The following is a 26,384-nucleotide window of genomic DNA, read 5'->3' as shown; positions in this document are numbered from 1 at the left end:
AATGACTCCAATTGACCCCCCCTTCACTTTTCCCTACCAAGCAATCCCTCCCTCACATAACAGATAAGCGTTACTACCCTTGCTCCTCCCATTTCAGCACATGTGCAGTTAGCTCCTGCCCACAATAAACATGGTGTCAGCAACCTCGCCCTCTTGCGTCCTGGCGCCCCGGTACGGTCCCATCATATCTCAGCACCTCTCCGGTCCCAGAAACCATAGATGATATTATGAAGTTATTTTCAACAACACAGCAGTATTTGCCCCCATGCAGTCTGCATGCTTACTACACATACTTATGCGGCTTAGGCCTAGAAGCTCCGCCCCTCCTCCCTCTGTCAGATGCGAGAACGGGGTCTCCACCCTGGCTCCGCCCACTGCTCCTCACGTGTTGCCGGTTGTCAGTCGGTGTGTGTTCGGAGTGAGTGCCTATTAGCCGCAGCCATGCTGCTTTCCGCTGTGCTCTATACGTATGCCCTGCGTTATATGGTGCCCACAGCTGTCATGCTCGGCACGGCTCCCACCTACCTACTGGCCTGGAGCTGCTGGAGGGCCCTGAGCACTGTTCTACCCGAGCGAATCTACCGGAGTGGCGATGACAGACTGTACACCCTGTACCAGAGCATGGTGCTCTTCTTCTTCCAGCATTACACCGGGGTGGAGGTCAGTTTATTCGGGGTGTGCACATTAGGGCCAGTGCAGTGGGGCACTGAGGGGAATATCTGTGGGAAGTGAATTGCAGCCAGTGAAGAGTTGGGGTTGTACTACTTATCCTGAATCTACTCACGATCATTGTAATAAAATAAAATGCGCAGTGTTAGAATGGGATAACAAAACATGGAATCAAGCACCTACAGAACTGCTGCTGGGTATCCCCCCCCCTTGATCAAATGGACTGTTCTGTTTTATTTAATGTCTCTACTTCCTAAAGGGGTTGATTGAAAGCATTTCCATGTCATTGTGTGTGCACTTATTTGTCATAATTGCTTACTAACATAAACTGAATCAGTCTGTTTTTCCTGTTTTCCTTCATTTTGTAAAATGACCTTGGACTGATGGTCAGGGCATGTGTCTGTGTCCCTTCCATTGCTGCATGGATGTTGCATTTGCCCTTGTAGTGATCATGTTATGTGCCAGCAAAGCCGCCCTCCCTATTACATGTAGGTTAAAGTGTAGTCAGTGTTAGTTGACAAAGTAATTGAAACAACTGATAAAATATCCAGGATATTCGCAGTCCTGTATAAGCTGTTCACACATTTAATTTAAAGGTCTACTTCACCTTTATGTTAACCTGTAGTATGTTACAGTATATATTATTAAGTGCAACTTTTCACTTGGTCTTTATGTTTTATAGTGTTTGTTATTTCTCTTCTCTTTCCAGTATGCAAATTTAAATGATTTATAGTTGTTGGGCTCACTGACCCTAGTATTTCAAAAGTATCTGTTCTAATAACATTAGAAACAATCAAACAATGTTTTCCTAAGGCTACAGTTTTATTATTTATAATGTTATTATTACTTTTTATTTTGTTTCTTTCTATTGGACTTCTCCTATTCATCCTCCAGATTGTCAATCTAATTTCTTCCTGGTTGTTAGGCTCAGTGGCACCCTAGCAACCAGATAGCTGCAGAAATCTCAAAATGGAGAGTTGCTGAGCAAATGTGGTAGAATTTGGATCTTCATACCTTAAGTCTACTAGAAAATCATATAAACATTAAATAAACCCAATGGGATGTTTTTTGCCTCCAATTAGGATTAATTCGATCTTACTGTGGATCAAGTACAAGGTACTATTTTATTATTACAAAGAACGCTCAGTTTAATAACATCTGGTAACAGAAAAGAACCTGTCCTTGTTTGTTTGTATACTATAAGAAAAAAAGCGGATAGGAATAGTGTTAATTGAAGGACAACATGGAAAAAAACTGCTTGTCTAAAAAAAAAATGTTGCACATCATAAAGGAACAGTAACGCTAAAAAATAAATGTATTTCAAAGTAATGAAAATATAATGTACTGTAATGCTGTACTGGTAAAACTGGTGTGTTTGCTTCAGGAAGACTGTTATAGTTTATATTGACATTCCATTAAAACACTTTTATTTTTGGGTGTTATTGTTCTTTTAAGTTTGGAAAAGATCATTACAGTGCTTTTGGCACAATATTCTGTGAACAGACGAGAGAGAAGTTAAACTCTTTGGAAGAAACATGCAATAGCTATGTTTGGAGGGAAAAACTCACTGCACACAATACACACCAATACCTCATCACAATTGTTAAATGTGGTGGTGAGACAATGTGATTTAATGTGATTGTCTATTATTTTGTTCACCATAATCTTGTTAAGAAAAGGCATGGCAGTGAGTAGGCCTTTCATTTCCCCTAGCTGCCTCCCATCTTTCTGAATAGGTAATGTGCTACCTTGTGGTACACTATAATTTGCATGAGTATCATGGGACAGTGCTTGCTTCAGCGTTTCCATGCAGCACCTGCTAACATAGTCAGTGTGTTTCTCACACAAAACGAGCATCGGGAATTGCCAGTTGAAGGGATGGTTAACTTTTAGCATGTTATAGAATCGCCAATTCTAGTCAACTTTTCAGTTGGTCTTCATTATTTTTTTTAAATAGTTTTTTAATTATTTGCCTTCTCCTGACTCTTTCCAGCTTTCAAATGGTAATCGCTGACCCCATTTAAAAATGGATGCACTATAAGGCTACACATTTATTGTAATTGCTACATTTTATTACTCATCTTTCTATTCAGGCCCTCTGCTATTCATATTGCAGTCTCTTATTCAAATCAGTGCATGGTTGCCAGGTTAATTTGGACCATAGCAACCAGAGACTGCAAACTGGAGAGATGCTGAATAAAAAGCTAAATAACTAAAAAAACACAAATAATGAAAAAATTAAAACCAATTGCAAAATTGTCTCAGAATATCGCTCTACATCATACTAAAAATTAATTTAAAGGTGAACAACTCCTTTAATGCCACTTTCATTCTTACATTTCTTTCTAAAGGGAACATGGGAATTAGTGTGCACAGTGTGCTTTCTCCCCCCCCCCCCAAATATCCAGGACTACATTACTAACATGCATTCCATTACCGAAGAACAACATTTATTATACATTTTTCACAATTTAAGACAATACTTTAGCAAACTTAGGAGAAGGAAAGGCTAAAACGAAGTAAGCTTTATCAGAAAGGTCTATATAAATACACCAGTAAACCTTCAAAATAATGCTGCTTTGAGTCCTCTGTCAAAAGAAACACTGCATTTCTGTTCTTCTATTGTGTATGCATATACTTCCTGCATCAGACTTCCTGTTTTCAGCTTAAAACTCCAGGGCTTGGGCTAGAGCATGCTCAGTTTGCTATTCTCTCCCTCTACTCCTCCCCTCACTGCTGTAGTCTGAGCCCAGAGCTATAAGTGAGAACAGAGAGATTCAGGCAGAAAGTGATGTCACACCAAGCTAATATGGCAACTGCTATCCTAAACAATCAGAGAGAGCTTCTAGAGCTGTTTACTCAGGAATGGTAAAGCATTCTGCAGAATAAATAGTGTTCTAGCTTGCACTATTGTGGCTAATCTATTGGCAATAAACTGCTTCATTAACTTTCCTTCTCCTTTAAATGTTACAGAATTTTCAATTGAGAATGTTGTGTAAATTGCAAAACCATCATATTTCCCCCCCCCCAACCCCCCTCTGAGTTGATATTGCTTGAGATATACTTTCATTAGAAGCTGTTTCATGTTAGATGGGTTCCAAATGAATTGCACATTCATTGGGCACCACCCTAGCAGTTTATCTTTCTGATACTCCATGAATCATGCTGTGTAATCAGAACAAAGCAACACCCGTGGCGAGCGTTGCAAAGCATTTAGGAAGTAACACACCCACGCACTTATGCACTTTGCATGTATTTATCTTGCGTCTCATACACATTGGTGTCTGGTCTGCTCCTACAGCATGTTCTGATCTCAAAATACTTTTCAGGGCCTAATTGGATCTATTATATGCCTGTCACCTTCAGACAATAACCTCCTCAGTAATCTTTTCTGAAAAGAATGTGGTTAGTCCTGGTCATGGTGATTCCAAAAAGCACATTGGAACACTGTTTAGAGCAGTATATATGTTTTTTTGCAATGTCAGAGAAAATCATTTGAAACTTGAGTTAGAGATTTTTAGACTTTTTGGATAAGTTCCAGCATAACGATTCAGACTCACCCCTGCTCCCTTCACTGAGTGTTACAGACAGACTGCAGAGGATTCAAAGTGCCCCCACTCATAAGAGCTCCTCAAGCTGCCATTATCCAAACCAAAAAAGGAAAAAATGGAGGGTACATCACCTCATAAAATTAAAAACACTGATCATTATAGCATTAATAAACAGGTGGCTGCTCTGTTTTTTATTTTATGAAGTGATGTGCCCTCCATTTTTTTTTTTTTTTTGGTTAAGGCCTCAGCTTTCTGATCCAGCATCATCCTTGTTCACAGATATGAAAATACAATATTAACAACCATACATAGTAAGAACAAATAGCCTTTTAACCAAAAAGCGTAACCTCTTAATAAAAATTATAATAATAACCTCACTGGCCTTTGGGATGGAATCTGTTTAAATGTATTGAGCAGTCCCAGATTTATAATGGCTATTTTCCTGGTTATAAATAGTCAAATAAATAGTGCTATACACAAACTGCCTTTGCTCACACATTTTTCACATGGCTTTCTTATCCCACCATTAATGCTTGCTTCTCCTTTTTTTCATATCATAGAGGAACTGGATTTTTGAAAGTTTATTATAACCTTTCAACAAATGCATGTCACGTTAAATTATAATATTCTTGTGCTTTTGATCTTGTATTGACATGGTGTGCCTTTGAAATCAGTATTTAACCTGTTATGCTCACATTGTTACAATAAAAATGTAAAGGTGAACAGCTCCTTTAAGTTCAATTTCAGACACAGAGTTTGCATGGGTTTCTTCCAGATACCATGGTTTTCAGCAGCACTCTAAAAGCATACCAAGTTTATTTGCCCCTGACCATTGTGTGTGCAAATGTGATGTTTTTTTTATTGCAAAAACATTCTTTACCCTTCTGATTTGTTTTTATTCCTAGATAATCATCTATGGGGATTTGCCAAAGAAGGAAAATATCTTATACATCTCCAATCACCAGTGTACAGGTTTGTGTGTATTATATGAATAGTCACAGATACATATACAAATATGGTAGATACATTCTTTGCACTGCATATTGCATTTTGAGCAAATATAGCTTTATCAGCCCTTTTATATCCACTGCAACATTCCAGCTGAATAATCCAGAGCTGAATAGAAGTTAATGATCTTTATATAAAATGGTAATAAGTAGGATTCACACTGAATTTGCTTGTCTATGAAATTTTACTAAATCATATTGATATATAGTCTTTTCCTCACAGGAAGCTGCATAGTAACACATACGTTTTTGCTTCATTTTGGAGAGAAATACCTTTTGAGTAAATTTGCAATACAAAGGTTTGTCATTGGTTTACACTGCCAGAAAAGTGGAGCTAAAAATGTTTTTGATATTCAGAATTGGTCACTATAATGTAAGTTCATGACCTCCAGCCTCCGGTTTCATGCTTTTTTATAGACATGAAACTCCAAAGTGACTTAACAATAGGTTGTGCTTTATTATCTATATGTTCTCTAGCCAGATATTTATATATTTACAGATATTTACTACTACCTTTATGTTAAACAGCATGGAACAAGCTGGCTACCATAATCTATTCAATGTTAACCCTTGTGATTTGTAGTATATTCCATATTTTAAGGAGCACAAAATCAGGGCTGTGAAGTCGGTATATAAATCCTTCAACCAGTTTATGGTAGCTCTGTTTTTACAGTAACAAAGTAATTCAAATATAATGTACTGTTCCTCTGCACAGGTGAAAGCTGTGTGTTTGCTTCAGAAAACTACTATTGTTTATAAAAACAAGCTGATGTGTAGCCATGGGGGCAGCCATTCAAGATGGAAAAAAGGTTTCACAGCAGATAACAGAAAAAACACCAATCTATTGTATAGGGATTATCTGTTATGTGCTATGTAACCTGTGCCTTTTCTTCTTTTTCTAGTTTGTATGGCTGTCCCCATGGTTACACAGCATCTTATTTGTATAAACTATAGTCGTTTTTCTGAAGCAAACACACAGCTAGTGTTAACAATATATTATAAGTTAATTACTTTAAAATGCTTTCATTATTTGGTGTTACTGATACTTTACAGTACTAATGTATTTTCCATGTTGATTGAAAGAAGGAAAGTAAACACCATAAATGGCATTTTACCACTTCCAAAGCTCGAAAATATAAACCATATCCTTTGGTAATTCTAAACCAATATCAAAGTTAAAGTACACAAACTAAAAACAATTGGAAAACCTTAAACAACTATTTATCAATTGAACCTCACATATACTGTAGCTGTAGAATAGCAGCAAAATGCTATCCAAAATCAGCTAAAGTATTGTTCTTAGAAACAGAATTGCTTCTGCCATATCCTCCTTCATAGAAGCTTTTAAATCTGATTTGATTATTTTCAGTGCTTGTATTTAAAGTTATTAGGAGTCTATAAAGTATATTTTTGGCGACTCCAACTCCAGATACCAAAAATTACTCCCTAATCTGACTCCACAGCTCTGCACAAAGTTCAGTGTGGCATTAGTATCCGTGAGCATATTACTATGTTAGTTTTTAGGTCTGCAAGTTCATTCTTGGTACGAACCAACAAAAACTAATACTTGTGAAAATCACATTTTCTTTCACTTCACTGGCAATCCACTCGCCATATTCCATCAGGCTCACTGTAAGATATGTTATTTACTGTATGTCTTCTTTGCATTGCAAAACAAAGACATGAATAGATAAAATAAGTTATTTAGTTAAATAAACATGTCACTCCCATCTGAAAGTAATTTGTATCCTTAGGAAATGCTTAGTTTATATTTTCAGTTGATATTATTCCATATATTTGTTTTTTTATCTTCATTTAGAGGATACAAAGGTTCATTCTATGTTACCCTGACTACAATCATACATTTCCCCTGCATTTTTTAAATGGAAGCCTGCTTATAAAGTCTTCCTAAATTTACAGAAGCACAGTACTGAAAAACTGCAGGTACCCTTGGCTGGGCACCTATAGCAAATCATTAGCAGTTAGCTTCAATTGGTTCAGCACAGTTAAAATAAGAAAAACAAATATCTGATTCTTTGCCTTAGGTTATTGAACTAAGGGACACTGCTTCTGTTTATGTTAAGTGTATGAAATGATCTATAAAATTGCAAATCTAGTTATGTTAGTGTTCTTGTTAGAGGTAACACTAATTATAATAATATTTTTATCCTGTTCACAGTTGATTGGATTGTTGCGGATATGTTGGCTGTTCAGCAGTATGCCTTGGGTCATGTACGGTATGTTCTCAAGGATGGCTTGAAATATCTTCCTCTATATGGATTTTATTTTTCACAGGTAATTTGGATTCTAAAAATGAAATATGGGTATATTGTTTATTATAAGCGTTAATACTTTGAGATGCACAAAATCTGCCTTGATATATCCGATAACCATGCCATTTTACCTCCAAATGCACCGTATGCCCATATTCATATACAAAGTACAAGCAACACAGCGTCATTATAACAAATGGGTAATAAGCCATATTTTATGTGCTAATTTTTATACCAATACTGTGTTTGTGTGTGTGTGTATATATATATATATATATATATATATATATATATATATATATATATATATATATATATATATATATATAATATGCGTATGTGTATATATATATATATATATATATATATATATAGTAGACCAGAAAAAGGCAGCACTCGTTGTATCAAAAAGTGAAAAAAGTGTATTTAAGTTAAAAGTTCATTACAAGACCTGTTAATGGCAGCACATCTCTCTGCCTGCGACGTTTCGGGCCTGCAGAGTGCCCTTTCTCAAGCATAACAGGATAATGTCAGTAACGCTGAGTCCCTATCGCGGTTTCACGGTTTTTTGCAAACGATGCATCCTTCAATCTCATTCACATTGTCTTATGATTTTGAGAATATACAATTCTTAGATGTACTTGTTTATAGGAATTCCATGAATGGGATAGAGACATCAGTATATACAAAACCCACCGACCGTAACCAGAATCTCCATTTCCATAGTAACCATCCACCACATACAAAAAAGTCTATACCTATTAGCCAATTGATGAGGGTTGACAAAATTGTAAGCAACACTGAAGAAAGGGCGAGACAACGTCAATTAATGTGCAAAAAATTTATGGATAGGGGATACCCTGGGAAAGTGCTTCAAATGGCACAAAAGAAGATTGCGAGCAATGTAACACAACAGACAGGAAGAATACAGATTCGGCTAACAAACGTATTCCGTTTGTATCTGAATTTAGTAATTCTAGTGACAACATAGGGAAAGTCTTACGCCGCCATTGGCACATTCTAAGCAAAGCTTATCCTCAAATAGGAGAATTTGTGGCTCCTCCAGTCATGTCATACAGAAGGGGTAAAACTATCGGTGGTATGGTCACTTCGTCTGAGGTTAAAACGCAATTCAAGCGGAGTGATGCCTTCCTAGGAAGGAGAAAATTAGGGATGTATCCCTGTTCACATGTTATTAAAGGAGAAGCTTTTATACACCCCAGTTCGGGTGAAAAGATATCATTGAGAGGACATTTTACTTGTGTGTCCAAATATGTGATATATGCGTTGACCTGCCCATGTGGTTTCATATACATTGGGGAAACCACACAGATGGTCAAGTCACGCATATCTCAACACAAATCCTCCATCAAACATGAGACTACCTGTCTCCAAACATTTCCTAGAAGCTGGCCATGTAGCAGACCAATTAAAATACATGGTTCTGGAGGGAATTCCACCCCTCAAATTTGGAGGCAATAGGGAATTAAAATTAAAGCAAAGGGAGGTGTGGTGGATTCACAGGTTGAAGACACTGGCACCATCCGGGTTAAATAGGGACTATGATCTGTATTTATTTCTGTGATACAATGTAGCAGCATGACATGAAGTAGGTGTGTTAGATTTGATTTTGGAATTCCCAGAGGTGAATTGCTTATGACTCTATGTAACAACAGGGATGGCAGAGAATGGGTTAAAAATGCTGATAGCTAATGAGCCTGATGTCATTTCCTGTTGAGATGTTTAAATGTTTGGCATGTGTTACTGACATTATCCTCTTATGCTTGAGAAAGGGCACGCTGCAGGCCCGAAACGTCGCAGGCAGAGAGATGTGCTGCCATTAACAGGTCTTGTAATGAACTTTTAACTTAAATACACTTTTTTCACTTTTTGATACAACGAGTGCTGCCTTTTTCTTGTCTACTCTGTATTTGTATGGGAAGCCTACGGAAGTCTCCCTAAAGGCGCTGCACCAACCACACTTGTTAAGCTGAAGATACAGTGAGTGCTGATAAATACTTGTCTTTTTTTTATATATATATATATATATATATATATATATATATATATATATATATATATATATATATATATATATATATATATATATATATATATATATATATATATATATATAGATTCGAGTACTGTCACTCACAGGATTTGCACAAAAAGAGAAAAAGATTATCTGTGAAAAAAAAAAGGAAGGTTTATTAAGCCGATGTTTCGGTTCCACACATGGACCTTTCTCAAGGACAAACAGTGTGTGAATGGAAAGAGACAGTTTAAATTAAAAAAAAAAGGCGCCAAAATTGTTGCCTGGCGACCGACCTTTGGTTCCACCAGAAACTGTCAAACATTCCTTGTGTGTGACCGCACTGTACACCAAACAAATGTGAATGAAACCATACATATTGCACCTGTATGGATAGAAATGTAGCACCCTACCATGTTCCACTTTGATGCTTGCGTCTCTGTGGACAGTTTTTTTTTTTTTTGTTATGTTTCCACCTTTTGACTCCTTTAGTAATATCCTACAATGGAGACTAGATCCCTCTGCAGGTTTATACCACAGGAGCAGTGTTTTTACATAATACAGCACAGGAAATATTAGCACTCTTCCCCTTCAAGGATCATGATCCAGAGCACCAGCACTGATCCATCACCTTTGATGTACCGAGTGATCTTCTACCAGCAACAGTGAATTGAGCACCGCGATACCGGCAGAGGAAGGAGTAGCGACTGATTTCTACCCATCGCACCATGGTCTCTCGCCCACTGACTCAGCACGACGGAAGCATCAGGCGAGCCCCGACATACAGGACGCCAAACAAAGAAGTGCGGCCTCAACCAGCGAGCACGCGAAGACACAGCTTAAGCAGCTCTGAGCAACGATCCGATAGCTACCTGTCGCCACGCACGCAGTGACGTGTCCAGCTTCCCCAGCATTCACCCCCGGCCACTTGGTCCTTGGGCAACGTGGAGGGTGCAGCGACCGAGTGGTGAGCATTGGATGTCGGCTCAGAGTGGCAGCGTCTGCCACAACAGGTACTGTGTTCTGTTCCTCCATTAGCAGCACTACTGACTGTGGGAATTAGGCAAAAAACAGCTAACTTTGTATCCTTTTGTCTTAACATTGATTATGAACTGCTTTCCTATCTGCTATTATTGAAACATTGTTTATCAGCCTCACTGGTGACACTGACTTTTTGGCAACATATAACAGATTTTGTCACACATTGTTATAATAGAGACTGTGAACTTTTCCTCCATTGACTAAATTAGGGACATTATTTACCTTGCAACATACCACATATTTGACAATTCATCGCCAATACCAGCACTATACACCCGTTTCCCTGCATACCTTAGCATTCAGGCATAGGTAGTACCCAGACATTAGTCAATCTATTTGCCTTGTTTATGTGGCACCTATTTAAATGAATCCCAGGGCCTCTCCCTCTTTAACACACACTGTAAGGGCATCCAACCCTATTTTTAGCACCCATACGCCAATCGGGATGGATGAAAGTGCATCACAGATTTTGTTTGACGTGGATACTAGCAGAGAATTCACTTTTTCCCTATAGGATGCAGACCGCATCCTGTTCCCTGAGTCAACTGCGGACATTACAACAACCAACAATTAGACACCTATCACAATCTCCTTAATTTGAGAAATCAGGAAATAGATCTACAGCTACATGGGGTATACCTGTCCAACTACCATAGGCAAAAACTGATTCCACGTGGCTTCAGGGTCACTAATATCCCCACCTTGGGCCGGAACAATCCCGAGTTTTCCATTAAATGGTGTGGGATTTTAAATCGTTGTTCTTTTGATTTGATACTTTTGGTAGTTGAACACGTTGGCAAAGAATTGGCCACAGTCAAACAAGACATTAAGCACATTGAAGAACAATACCTTGACTCCCTTAAAAATGACTCTACAGCTGATTGGCTAGGCAAGATTAAATCACTAGTTGATAAACATAAACAAGATTTGACCAGTTTCAAGCAGAATAAACTCAGAAAGGTGTCCGAGGACTATAAAAATAAACGGGTATATGGCTGGTTAATGGGTTTAAACAATCCCCAGCACAGGGGTCGAGTTGTGAGAAGGAAACGCCTCCCCAAATCCCTATTAACCATTGATAGTTCTGACCAGTCCACTGATTCTGATTCAGCAAGACAAGGGAACGTCAGACGGGGGGGGGGGAAATACAAGAGGAAAACCATCCAGAGCCAGGAGACTGTGATTTTCAACCTTAGTCAACACATCCTCACCCCCGGTGACATTTCTTTGCTTAACAAGGGACTGTCCTATATCCCACAGCAAAAACCCAATACCTTTGATTTGTTAATTGACATACACAGATTTTAATGCAAACTGAAACTGAGAGAACATTTTAGAGATACCCCTGACAGCACCATGGCACCATTCAGGGGGAAGAGCACTTCGACCCCACTAATACATATATAATCTAGTCATCAGACTCGCTGACAAAGGTGGTTCCATTGTTCTTCTTGACTATACTTACTATCGTAATGAGATTCTTACACAGCTAGCGGACTCCGCGACATACCAACCTTTGCCTAGTGACCCTGCATGTAAATACAAAAAAGAACTGATGACTTTCTCACCATGGGACACAGGACTAGCTGGATCGACACAGACACTTTGAATTACATGACTACGGAGTTTCGCTTCGAAAACTCATCCTATTTACAGACCTCTGGAACGGCCATGGGCATTGCCCTGGCACCCTCATATGCCAACCTTTGCGTGTTATCTTTTGAAACCACACACATCAAACCGAGGATAGGTCAATCAATTTTAATATATTTTCGCTACATTGATGATTTGTTCATCATCTGGACGGGCAGCGAACAATCATTGTTGGAGGAACTCAACGCTCTGGACTCCCGGAGCAAACTCACATTAAACCACCATACACACAAGATCAATTTCTTGACCTAAATATCTAAACACGAAGGCGGCCTTGGCACCAGATTGTTTAGTAAATCAACAGATCGCAATTCGATCCTACATGCTAAAAGTAAACATCCACCCACCACTATTATAGCCATTCCCTATTTGCAATTTATAAGGGTCACTAGAAATAATAGTGACCTTTAGTCGGCTAATACACAGTTACAGGCTATGTTTGAGAAATTTATGGACAGAGGAAATGACTGTAAGAAACTCAGCTACACAGGGTCATGCAGCATACTCAAGACTCCCTACTAGTGGATAAGACTATAACCCCAAGGGGTCCAGCATCTTAAATCTTCACCGCTACATATAACTCTGCATCCAAGCAGTTCACATACAAAATAAAGACTAAGTGGACTGGATTTCCCACACCGCTACTCTGGCAAGAGATTCAAAATTCTCCACAGACTCACATGCACATCCACATATGTGGTCTACATTATAACCTGCCCCTGTGGGATGTATTATGTGGGAAAGACGGTTACCACACTCAGGGAACATATAAGCAACCATCGATTGGCCATCAGTAAGGCCCTCAAGGAGGGACAGGCACCACAACCGGTGACACAACATTTACTTGCCAAAGGACATGAGCTGCCTACCTTTAAATGCATGGCCATGGACTACCAGCCATCCCTGGCCAGGGGTGGCGACAGAGACAGTGCCTTATTAAGGAATGGAATCCCTTTGGATATATAAATTGAACACTTTAGCACCTAAGGGCCTTAATGAATCCTTGCCTCTAGGATGCTTCATATAAACTGTTGGACTATACTTTACACTGTTATTGTGCTGATTTCTTTATTCCCACCAAGGCTGTATTTTGTTTTTAATCCTATCTTTCATGTTTTCAGACACCTCACTGGACCCATGCCATTCATTTGGTCACAGACACACGTAAGTGGTTCCTGATACGCACCGTAGGACTAGGCGCTCAATGCATTTGTGAGAAGTGTGTGGCCTATCGTGGAAGGGGTAAGTCAATAGCATGGTGCTGTACTGTTATGTGGACAGTGGTAAATGGCAAAATACACCCAGACTGTGTTCGGACATCCCGCAATGCACCACCAGAGCAAATAAAGGCCTTCAGGGCATTATGCTCACAGTGCACCCTATCCCATATATAGGGAGCGTGAGGCTTGACTTTATTTCGTATAGTGGTAAGCGGGCCTAATTATGAACACATGGTTTATGATGTGATTGGACCTGTGTATTGTAAATACTTAACGGTCCAGGACACAGTCGTGTTGCCAATACCCGGGGCTAATTCTTGTAATAGCCCGTCCACCTCTATCGTACATCAATAGCACAAGCTCAGAACGACTGGCACGTACACCCCCCTTATTCTTAAAGCCCACATTGAGGTTGGCCGTTTGGTGAGCGTAATATGCTTGAGTGTGCCTAATAAATTTACCTGTAATCAGGATACCCGGTGTAACGACCATTACGCATAATCATTTCCTTTCTATCCATACAGGTCCAATATGTATGGTTTCATTCACATTTGTTTGGTGTACAGTGCTGTCACACAAAAGGAATGTTTGATAGTCTCTGGTGGGGGTGGGACCAATGGTCGCCAGGCAACAATTTTGGCGCCTTTTTTTAAATTTAAACTGTCTCTTTCCATTCACACACTGTTTGTCCTTGAGAAAGGTTCCTGTGTGGAACCAAAACGTCGGCTTAATAAACCTTCATTTTTTTTCACCAGATAAAAATCTTTTTTCTATTTTTATGCAAATCCTGTGAGTGCCAGTACTCAAATCTTTACCAAATCTGAGTAAACCACTCTAGAAGCTCTCTTTGTTTGTTTAGGGTAGCAGCTGCCGTATTATCTTGGTGTGACATCACTTCCTGCTTGAGTCTCTCCCTGCTCACTCATAGCTCTGGCTCAGATTACAGCAGGGAGGGGAGGAAGGAGGGAAAATGGAGGGGGAGAGAGGAACAAACTGTGCATGCCCTAGCTCTGGAGGTTTATACTGAAAACGGGAAGTCTGATACAGAAGCCCATGTATACACAGTAGAAGGAAAGAAATGCTGTGTTTCTTTTGACAGAGGAGAGCAGCATTACTTTTAGGGTTTACTGGTGTATTTATATAGACCTTTCTGATAAAGCTTACTTCATTTTACCCTTTCCTTCTCCTTTAGTGAAGTTACAAGCACATGTTTTGTTACAGTGTATACTTAGTGGTCCTGATCATATTCTGGTTCTATCCATTGTGCCCAGATTTTAGCACATCTTTGTAAGCTACCTCACCTCATATACGTAAGTTTATAAAGAAGGATAGCATTTTCAGTCATGGTTTCCGCACTGTAAGTGTCAGTCCCCGAGCCGATTTTGAGAGTTGTGCAATTCACCCACTTTCTATTCATTATTTAAGGTGTTTTTTAGAAATAGATTTTTCAATGGTTGAACAATTCGATAAATACACTTCTAAAAATCCAATAGGAATAAATAAAAAATGGGTAAATTTTTATATTGTGAGTTCTAATCTCACATTTTGATACATCTGCCCTTAACTGCCTGGATATATGAGGTTTGCCGGCTTAATATGAGGATACAACCTTACTTTGGACAACATCTGCAAGGGCTGACATCTGCAAGGCCATGACCTATGTCCCAACATACACAGATAAATCCTCCAACTCCCCATTATACAATCTGGACATCTCTTTTTCTGTCTTTGTACTTGACTTGGATACATTTATCAACGTAAATTTGTGTGTGCCTGTGTGTGTTTTGTTGTGAGATCTGCATTTTCTACTCGGTCAATAAAGGTGTTTTTTTTTAAATATGAAATCTGTTAAAATGTAGTGTTGCAGGTTGCAGTTTAAATATATAAATAACTGTATTCATAATATTTTTTCACAGCATGGTGGGATATATGTCAAAAGAAGCGCCAAATTCAATGAAATGAAGATGAGAAACAAATTGGCGTCTCAAGTTAAAGCAAATACTAAGGTAGCTTTCCATAGTTTTCGTTAGTATTTAGAGACAAACCCCAATGTTATGTGTTTCGCTCCCTCTCCTCAAAACTCATTGCTTTATAAACTGGTGAAATTGGCCACATCTGGTGTGTGTCTCTACTTATTTCAATTACTGGGTATGTATTTTCTGTGCTGTATGGGACCTGTTATCCAGAATGATTGGGACCTGGGGTTTTCCAGATAATGGATCATTATGTAATTTGGATCTTCATGCATTAAGGGGATTATTTATCAAAGGTTGAGTTTGAGTTTTTTTTTCACTCACAACTCGAATGGTATCAAATTTAAGAAAAAAACTTGAATCGGCGAGTTTGGGGTTAAAAACCAAAAAAACTAGAATTGTTGCATTGTTCGAGTTTTCGGGCAAAACCCTTAAAAAACTGGAACATCACAAAGTCTATTAACATCTTCAAATGATTCAAGGGACCTCTGCTATTGACTCCTACATGACTTTAACAGGTTTTTGATTGTGTATTTTTTGGATTTTAGCTACAGTTTCCAGGGTTGGGGTATAATAAAACTTGAAAAATTTGAGTTTTTTCTTAAAAAAACTCGAAAAATTCAAGGTTTTTTTAACCTGAAAAATTGATTCTTGACCCAAAAAAAAGCCTTGACAACTCGAATTTTCGTGGAAAACACAACTCAAACCTTAATAAATGTGCCCCTGGCTTTACTTAACATTAAATACACCTAATAGGCTGGTTTTGCTTCCAATAAGGATTAATTATATCTTAGTTTGGTTCAAGTACAACTCATTGTTATAACAGAAAATTATAACAATTATTTGGATAAAATTTTGGAGTCCATGAGAGAAAACCTTTCCATAATTCTGAACTTTCTTGATAATGGGTTTCCAGATAACTGATCTTATACCTGAACTAAAGTTTTAACAACTGTTTGCAAAGTTATTGGCAGCTTTAAGTATCTACAGAGGTGATTCTATCCCCTGAGCCGCCTAAGGTAACTCTTGCGATGCTGCTCCCCATCGCTTTCCATTTCTGCGCCACAGTGTTTGTGTGCGGGGGGGGTGCATTGCTAGTTCAGAGAAAGCAATTGCATTCTTTCCCCTAGAAGAGCTGAATTTCTGGTTTATAACCAGGAATTCGACTCTCGGGCATATTTATCAAGGATCGAAAATTCGAATTGAAAAAGAGCAACTGAAATTAAGTCAAAGTTTTTTGTGGTCGAATAGGTCCGTATTCGGACGAATTTTAATCATATGAATCGAAGGAATAGCGAATTCGATTAGAAGTTTTTCCCAAAAAAAAACTTTGATTTTTCAAAGTCCACCAATTGGCTCCAAATAGGTTCTAGGAGGTCCCCCATAGGCAACAGCAATTCGGCAGGTTTTAGATGGCGAATGGTCAAAGTTGAATTTTTAAAGAGACAGTACATGATACATTTTCGAGATATGAATTTTTGAATTTTTTTCAAATTCAAATCGAATTTGGATTATTTCCTAGTCGAAGTACACAAAAAATAGCTTGAAATTAGAATTTTTTTTTATTGGAAAATTCACCCCGACCTTAAGTAACTAGGAGCAGTTTTTTGCCTCCCCTTGTAACTTGCAGGCTGCTGCCAACTGAGGCGAGTTTCTCAAGGCCTCTCTGACAGTCACATACACCACTTGGATCTCCTTACCTTAAGCTAAATAAACTAAAAAATTATTTAAGAATTAAATAAACCCCATAGGATTGTTCACCAATTAATACAAGGTACTGCTTTGGTATTACAGAGAAATAGAAAGTCATTTTTAAAAATATGAATTATTTGATTAAAATTTAGTCTATGGCAAATTGGCCCTTTCTGGGCTTTCTGAATAACAGGTTTCTGGATAACGGATCCCATACATTTTTGATGTGTAAATATAGAGGGTAGGTAGTTACATAGCTAGTGTTGCAGACGTTTACTACATTCATTTAGTTCAAAAGCATTACAACCTCTGTCCTATAAACAAACTATAAGCTTTCTTCCCTACAAACAAGATATTTGCAGTAAGTAAAGTATACATTTAAAGAATATCTGGTGCCAATTGACTTTTTCCCATGACTCTTTTAATGGATCGTGACTAAATTCTTGGGATTTCTGTATTTTTTTTTCTTATTATAATAACTGATGCTTTGTTAACTTGTTGCTGTATGTTTTTCTTGACAACGTTTGATAGTTTCCAGTTGTTTAATCCCTTTTCTGTGAATTTATGGGCATCCCAGAATTTTCTAACACATGTGAAGCCCTTGTAATTCAATTCCATATCTTAAATTATACATTATTAAATTATTACTTTATTATTTTAAAAGCATATTTTATAATAAAGCCTCAGTATAGGTTTAGCAAGCAATAGGACATGCTTTTTTACTTCTTTATTGTTATGCTAAATTGCATAAAACAGCTTGTATTTAAAATCCTGCTTCATCTAAATAAACCATTTTCATAAAAATATACTTTTTTTTAAATAGTATATGCCATTGGGTAATCCTAAATAGAAAATTGCCATTTTAAGAACTAAGTGCCACCTCCAGGGACCATACGATTCATGGTGCACACAAACATACCATATCTGTTTGGTCACATGAGCCGATGACTGGACAAAGTTTACATTTAGAGCTGCTGTATTTCTGGTCAGGTGATCTCTGAGGGAGCATAGAGAATATCACAAAATAGTGGCTCAAGGGCAAAGATGTAAAGAGGCAATATTTACTGATATCTATGTTTGGCAAGATAGATAGGCCACTTTATATGATATAAATTATCTGGGAGTATAGTTTATCTTTAAGCAGTAAATTTTTTTCCCCAATTAATCAGTCCATGCCCCAGCAGAGCTTACATTAAACTTAAAGTTATATTTTGTTAATCAAGAGCTAAGCGACACAAACATTGAGAGAAAATATTTTGAAGGACCCAGCATGCTTTTGCCATTAATATGTATTTATTCTAGTACAAGGTACTGTCATAATTATTACAGAGAAAGTGCAAGTCCCTTAAAAAATATCTGTACCTCTGGAATCTCTTTTATTAACACATTTTAAAGTAAATTAGGTTGTTGACTCTCATCTGCTGTTAAATCATGTTTCTGCGATAATTTTTCTTGGCAGATGTATCTTGTCATATTTCCAGAAGGAACTCGTTATAATCCCAACATCCCAAAGGTTATTGCAGACAGTCAAACGTTTGCTGAGAAAGAAGGTAATTTACAATGATTCTGGTACAGTGTATATAAAAATGCATATCTATTCAGTTTTATAATGGTCCTGGGAGTTTTAACCTGTCTTTCCTTATACTAGAATATTAGCTTCCATGCACACTGGGATGATTTGTGTAAATGCAACTACATTATTACAGTGTAATAAGTTCTAAATTGCTGAAAGAAAAACATTTTGTAGGTCTGTGAGTGTACTACGGCCAAAATTGCTAGCACATAAGCACATTTATTATTAGGCAACTTTTAAATGGCACTAACAAAGTAGTGAGAAAACCTCTATCAATTGATTATATAGCTTGGTAAAATATATGGGAAAACTTAGAGCACTATTTCCACACCTGTATGTGGGTTTTACAATCCAGAAACATGCTGGTAACTACATATTTAAAATACATTGGGATCATAGGTTCAATTACAGCCAGGGAAAACCTGCAAGGAGATTGTATGTGCTCCCCTTGTTTGCATGGGTTTTTTCCAGGCACTCCAGTTTTTTCCCGTGTTCTAAATACATGCAGGTAGGTTAATTGGCTCTTGATAAAATTGACAGTAGTGTGTATGTGATCAGAAACCTAGACTGTAAGCTCCACTGGGCAGGAATGGATGTGAATGATGTGATGGAATATCACATCATTATGTTGGAAAAGTACATCCCGGATATAGAATGACTTATTAGTAGATGCCTATGTCATGTTTACTGTATGTCAAACATCTTTTCAGATGCCATTATGTTTTACTGTGCTTGACTGCTTTTTAGAGCCCAGTAGTCCCAAATTGTTAAAACCCTGGAAATTAAAAAGCTTTGCATTAAACATTACACAATGCTAATTTATGGGGCTAACTATGAATCTGTTGTGAGCTCTGATTAAAAAACAGGAAGCCGTGAGAAATTTGCCCCATGCAGAAGTCCCTACCAGAATAATCATGAATTGTTGATTTTGTTATTTCATATACAGTGCATGTTATTCTCTATTTTTTCTTGCTATCACACAGATCATGTGTCACTCTGGCTGTTTTCAATTAAATAGCTACCTTCATATATACTTTAAGTTCCCATGCTATAAAAGCCTTCAGTATGCATCACATTTTTAACAATGTCATCCCTTTTATAGTTCAGAACATCTGCTGCTTTCACCCATTGGTTACATCTGTCCCAATTCACAGCTGTCAAGTAACCTGAACTTAGTTGGTTTCATTTATTAACTCTGGGCAAATTCGCACCTGGGCAGTAATCTATGGCAACCAGTCAAATGTTTGCTTTTATTGTTCAATTATTCACTGGTCACTGATTGGTAGCTATGGGTTACTGCCCATGTTGTTTTGATTAAATAATATACACCTTTCAACCTTACGGTTATTCAGATTGTGTTACTTTATTTGTATTGTTTTTTTTGTTTCCTGTAATTCACTGTCTTTATAAATGGGACACAACAAATGTTAACAAAAGTACGTTCAGATATTATCAACATTTTTCATCATATATAGTTTGCAGTTTACATCATTACCTTTCATATTCTTCTCGTCGAATATATACTGAATATGTGGCATATGTCTTATTGTAGGGCTTCCAGTATTAAAGCATGTGCTGACACCGCGTGTAAAGGCAACTCATGTTGCAATTGATGTAATGCAGGATTACCTTGATGCAGTTTATGACGTAACCTTGGCTTATGAAGGGACTGTCGGCAAAGGTGGACAAAGAAAAGAAGCTCCCTCTATGACGGGTACTGTTTCATCTCTGTTCCATCTGTATTTGTGTTAACTAAAAATTGGGTCAAGACCAGTTCTAAAACATATTTTTACATTTATTACTGGAGATCACAGAGACCAAAGCTTTTTTTCTTAAAGGAGAACTAAAGCTTAATTAAACAAGTAGGCTAGAAATGTTGTACATTATTTTGGGCTTCTGTACCAGCCCAAGGCAACCACAGCCCTTTAGCAGTGCAGATCTGTGTCTCCAAAGATGCCCCAGTAGCTTCCCATATTCTTTTCTGCTGATTCACTGCACATGCTCTGTGCTGCTGTCACTTACTGAGCTTAGGGACCCACTCACAATATACAGTACACATAGAATATAAATGTCACACTATAAGTCTAATTAGTAATTAATACAGATAATTACTACAAGGCCCTGTAGCAGTTTATTTTACAGACAAACCTAATTTTCTGCTTGATAATTTGTAACGACCCCTTAGCTTCTCAACAGCTGCTCATAGCCCACTGAGCATGTGCGTCGCAGACACTTTCCAAGATGGTGACCCCCTGTGACAATTTTGAAGTCCTGGATCATTGCTGCTATTGAGAAACTGAAACTTTTTTATTTTGCCTCCACTGAGGATTATTTATATCTTAGTTGGGATCAAGTACAAGCTACTGTTTTATTATAAAAGAGAAAAAGGAAATCTTTTTTAAGAATTTGGATTATTTGGATAAAATGGAGTCTATGGGAGACAGCCATTCCATAATTCGGAGCTTTCTGGATATCGGGTTTCCGGATAACGGATCCTATACCTGTACTGTTTTATTACTACAGAGAAAAGGGAAATCATTTTTAAAAATTTGGATTTTTTGGATAGAATGGAGTCTATGGGAGAAAGCCTTTCCATAATTCTGAGCTTTCTGGATAATGGGTTTCTGGATAACAGATCCTATAATGTACAGGTATGGGACCTGTTATCCAGAAAGCTTGGGACCTGGTTGTTTCCAGATAACAGATCTTTCTGTAATTTGGCTCTTCATACCTTAAATCTACCAAAAAAAATGTAAACATTAAATAAACCCAATAGGCTGGTTTTGCTTCCAATAAGGATTAATTATATCTCAGTTGGGATCAAGTACAAGGTACTGTTTTATTATTACAGAGAAAAAGGAAATTATTTTAAAAAATGTGGATTATTTGGTTCAAATGTAGTCTTTAGGAGACCTTTCTGTAATTCGGAGCTTTCTGAATAACTGATTTCCAGATAACGCATGCCATACCTGTACAAGGTACCATATTATTATTACAGATAAAAGATAAATCATTAATTTTATATATAAAAACATTTCTGACAAATTCCTTGTTGAAACTGTTTAAAATTGGCTTTCTGTTAACTAGGATGTTACTTTATGTATGCTTGCCAAATATCTTCTCCTAGAGCAAACAATTCATTCTACATGACTTCTGCACTTATCAGTTGAATTATTAGCTATGTGAAACTGCATTGTACAACATGTTGAACCCACACTTAAGACTTAATTCTTTTTTATGTGTGTTCTTCTCTGCCAAGTTTTCCATTTATTTATGGGCTGCAGTTAAGCCCTGGCTTGTGTTTGTTGGCTTGTGGTATTTCATTAGATACACATATGTGAAATACTTGTTAAGCATAAACACTTATAAATATCATTTACACCTTCTTACTTAAATGGTTATCCTTTACATTTAAAAAATATAAAATTTCTTATATGGGCTTAATTTCCAGAAAAGTTGTCTAATTTATAAATGAGAAAATGAGGATCTATGTAGTCTCTAAAGAATTAAGATCATTCCGGGGTCCACTTACAGAACTATTTTTCTTCTTTTTTTATTCATTATTTTTTTAAATTAACTTTTAGTATGATGTAGAGAGATATATTAATACAGTTTGCAATTGTTTTTTATTTTTGTGGTTTTGAGTTATTTGGCTTTTTATTTAGCAACTTTGCAGTTGCTAGGGCCCACATAACCCAGCAACCATACATTGATTTGAGTAAGAGACTGGAATATGAATAGGAGAAGGCCTGAATAGAAAGATGAATAATAAAAAGTAACAATAACATTACATTTCAATCCTTACTGAACATTTGTTGTTGCATTTGAAATCTGGAAAGAGTCAAACAAAAAACGCAAATCATTTCAAAACTATAAAAAAGTAAAAATGAAGGCCAATTTAAAAGTTGCTTAGAATTAGCAATTCTATAACATACTAAAAGTTAAAGTTCAAATCCTCGAGGATTGCAGCTCCACATTGCATTTATTTGTAAGTTTGTGCTACATAAATGTCGTGTAGTATGATCCATACCAAAGTGCCTAAAAAGGGAGTTGAAGGCACCCCTGGACAACAACTCATGCTGGTTCCATCATTTACAAAATAGCTGTTTTCATATATAATACTGGTCAAACACTTTTTAAATAGCATAATTTGTTGTTAAAGGAATTGTTCAGTGTAAAAATAAAACTGGGTAAATAAATAGGCTGTGCAAAATAAAAAATGTTTCTAATATAGTTAGTTAGCCAAAAATGTAATGTATAAAGGCTGGAGTGATTTGATGTATAACATGTCAGTCAGAACACTACTTCCTGCTTTTCAGCTCTCTTGGTTTACAATGACTGGTTACCCTGGCTACCAGACAGTAACCAATCAGAGACTTGAGGGGGGGGCACATGGGTCATATCTGTTGCTTTTGAATCTGAGCTGAATGCTGAGGATCAATTACAAACTCACTGAACAGATATGTCCCATGTGCCCCCCCCCCCCTTATAGTCACTGACTAACTCAGAGTTATAGAGATGAAAAGATGAAAAAGAGTTATAGAGATGAAGTTGGTTTCTGGCTGTTTTATTAGACATCTGTTCACTCCAGCCTTTATACATTACATTTTTGGCTAACTAACTATATTAGAAACACTATTTATTTTGCACAGCCTATTTATTTACCCAGTTTTTATTTTCACACTGAACTATTCCTTTAAAGTGGCTGGCCTAGCAGAAGAAACTTTTCATAGGCATGACAAAGTAAGCAGGGAGTCATTTCTCTGGAACAAATTGTAACTTCTAATAGATCTGATAAAATTCTGTTGGTGAGCAATGTGTGCAATTAAGAGTACCCCAAACAATACCTAAACAATACCTAAAATTACTTCTGCTATAACACACATGGTGTTTTAGAAAAGACCGTTATCACTGTTGTTTATTTTGTAGCTGTGACAAGTAGCTGCTACTAGTCTCTGTGTGTCTTCACCCTAAAGGAAAGGGTGTTTTTTTTTATTTATTTGAGAGTAACAAATGTGAGTATATTTCATTGGATATTGTAACTAGATTAAAATGTAATCTGTATATTTATACGTTTGAGTGAATATGCAAGTCTCTTTTGACAGAATAATCTCTTGCATAGAGAATGTTGTTACCTCCGGTTATATAATGGGATCCTTCCATATACTAAAACGTAACTATTACAATCAGGACTAACTACTTTAGATTTAAACTACTACATGACCTCAGCTAATAGGAGTGTCCACATGCAAACCAATTACAATCTATACACAAAGAATTATGGGACTTAACCTCCGACTGCTGGACTGTCAGTAAATCAATATATCAATATATCAGTAAACCAGGTTCCAGGTCCTGGATTATAATTAATTCTTATTGGAGGCAAAATGATCCTAATGGGTTGATTTAATGTTTAAATGATTTTTAGTACAGTTAATGTATGAAGATCCAAATTATGGAAAGATTACTTATCTGGAAAACTGCAGGTCCCATGCATTCTGGATAACCGGTCCCATAAATGTATTTAGTATTTGGGTGGTGCTTGGATCTTGAGTCCCAGCTGTGTTTATGTTACATATCCATTGTTATATTTTGCTATAATTGATATATTTTAAGGAGTATCTCTATTCTATGTTTTCACAGAATTTTTGTGTAAGGAATGTCCAAAAATTCATATCCTTCTGGAAAGAATTAGTATAAAGGACATTCCAAAAGAACAGATATTTATGAGAAGATGGTTGCATGAACGCTTTGAAGTGAAAGATAAGTATGTACATTTATTTTTATTTTGTCAGACAGAAATATTATAAGTGATTTTCACGTGCATGTGCTATTGTTTTGTCTTTGTTTTCAGGATAAGCTTGACTTGATGTGCCAGTACTTACTTAAAGGGATACTGTCATGGCAAAACATTTTTTTTTTCAAAACACATCACTTAATAGTGCTGCTCCAGCAGACTTCTGTATTGAAATCCATTTTTCAAAAGAGCAAACTGATTTTTGTTTATTTAATTTTGAAATCTGACATGGGGCTAAAGATATTGTCAGTTTCCCAGGCACCCGCTGTCATGTGACTTGTGCGCTGATAGAAGCTTGTAAAAAGATGCATTCAGTGTTGAGTGCAGTAAATGATGGGGTTAACAGGAAAAAGCGGAGTCCAGGTGCTCAAGCCCCAGACCTTCAGCTCAGGGAGGCAAATAATGCAGGTAGATACGAAAGGCTTGCACATACCAGACCACACTCCGTAAATTGATGTAGTAAAAAAAAAACATCACAGCAAAGCCTTGCGTATTTCGTGCCTAAGGGGTGTCTCTGGTTAGTCAGTACCACATGCATGGAAGCATATCAGACTTTCTGGGGCTGTTGAGAGACCTAGAAGGATTAGTATGGAATAATGACCTTTAGACATTGCCAGTAGATCAATGTTACTTTGGTGACTGCACTTTCTATTGACTGTTTCCAGAACATTTTACCAACATTGGCAGGGGCTTTTTTCTTTATTCTTTTATTTTATAAATAGTGTAAAATATAACACTGTTCAATTATATTGTATTGCAAAGAGTCTGTCTGATACAGGCTGTGTTTTATACCTGCAGAATTGAATTCATTTTTCTCTGTTCTTAGGGTTTTGACAGAGTTCTATGAATCCACAGACCCTGCAAAAAACAATACATTTCCTGGGGTAGCTCATAATGCTAAACTGGATTTAAGGAGGACTGTGCCATCGTTATTGATTTTAACTGGAGTGACTGCCGGTATGCTTTGCACAGAAACGGGAAGAAAAGTTTATCTGAACACATGGATTTATGGGACCCTTATTGGGATTCTGTGGGTCAGCATCAAAGCCTAAGCAAACTGTTTACCTCTGATCTGCTGCATATTATACCAAAACTTTATTTTGTCATACATTTAGTACCTCTGCATATACAGCCTTTGTCTTTTTTTAATAAAAACAGGATGCAAATCTGCTATACAAGTTATTAATCCAAGCTTTGCTGTCAACTTTCACTCTCAGTGCTTTTTTTTCTTAATTACTAGGTGCAACAAATCTGGGGGTCTCATGATAAGGCAGTTTCTTTCTCTGACTCTGTCAAATGTATTAGTATGTTTTTTTAATACTGGTATTGGACCTATAGAGACTATGAGAAATGGACTTGGATAATGGGTTTCTAGATAAAAGATCCCATATAATTCTGCAATATATACTTTTATTATAAACCCAACCATGAGACACAGAGTAATGTTCTACATTACTACCAAATTAAGATGAGTACTATACTGAAATTAGTTTTGGCTTGAAATTCATATAGAATATGATTTCAGTTTTAATTTCTAGACCATGTGGTTAGAATTTTTTGTGCTGCCTTTGATTTTTTTTTATAAAGGTTTTTTTTTTTGAGCTAGCATGTAATGTTGCCATTCATACTGAATCGGTGCCTTTTTTTGGAATGCAATTTATCCAGATTTAGTTAGAAATGCTTTTGCCCCTCTGTGGCATTTTCACTCTTCATTTATGGCCTGACATCTGTTATAAGTTGTTAATTCAACAAAAATGGAAACTTTTTACCATAAAAAGTAAGGATCAGATCAAATTGAGACTCATTGAATGGCAATTTCAGTGCCTGCTAGTGATATAAATTACCCCCTGCGCGTTTATATATATAACAACTGTTACTTAAAATATTTTCATAATGTTTG

The 26,384-nt window shown here is 37.0% G+C and overlaps 1 protein-coding gene across 1 annotated transcript; it reads left to right on the top strand.

Moving 5' to 3' along the window:
• agpat5.L (1-acylglycerol-3-phosphate O-acyltransferase 5 L homeolog) lies at positions 1–25,666 on the top strand. Its single transcript, XM_018263453.2, has 8 exons — positions 1–660; positions 5,126–5,192; positions 7,407–7,522; positions 15,366–15,455; positions 18,574–18,664; positions 20,240–20,401; positions 24,331–24,454; positions 25,311–25,666. Exons 1-8 carry the CDS (start codon positions 340–342, stop codon positions 25,534–25,536), a joined length of 1,197 nt encoding a protein of 398 aa, XP_018118942.1. The 5' UTR covers positions 1–339; the 3' UTR covers positions 25,537–25,666.
• Positions 25,667–26,384: the final 718 nt, after the last annotated feature.

This window comes from Xenopus laevis, chromosome 5L (assembly GCF_017654675.1).
Source record: "Xenopus laevis strain J_2021 chromosome 5L, Xenopus_laevis_v10.1, whole genome shotgun sequence".
In the NCBI taxonomy this organism is placed as follows: Eukaryota; Metazoa; Chordata; class Amphibia; order Anura; family Pipidae; genus Xenopus; species Xenopus laevis.
Note: the sequence above shows the minus strand (reverse complement) of the source record. Positions and strands in the feature narration are given on the sequence as shown.

What these genes read in the sequence shown, in the direction of transcription:
- agpat5.L (XM_018263453.2), top strand. Translation starts at nt 340, where the DNA reads ATGCGAGAACGGGGTCTCCACCCTGGCTCCGCCCACTGCTCCTCACGT. An exon ending in AAGTTAAAGCAAATACTAAG is followed by an intron (nt 15,456 to 18,573) that starts GTAGCTTTCCAT and finishes TTTTCTTGGCAG; the next exon opens with ATGTATCTTGTCATATTTCC. An exon ending in CGCTTTGAAGTGAAAGATAA is followed by an intron (nt 24,455 to 25,310) that starts GTATGTACATTT and finishes CTCTGTTCTTAG; the next exon opens with GGTTTTGACAGAGTTCTATG.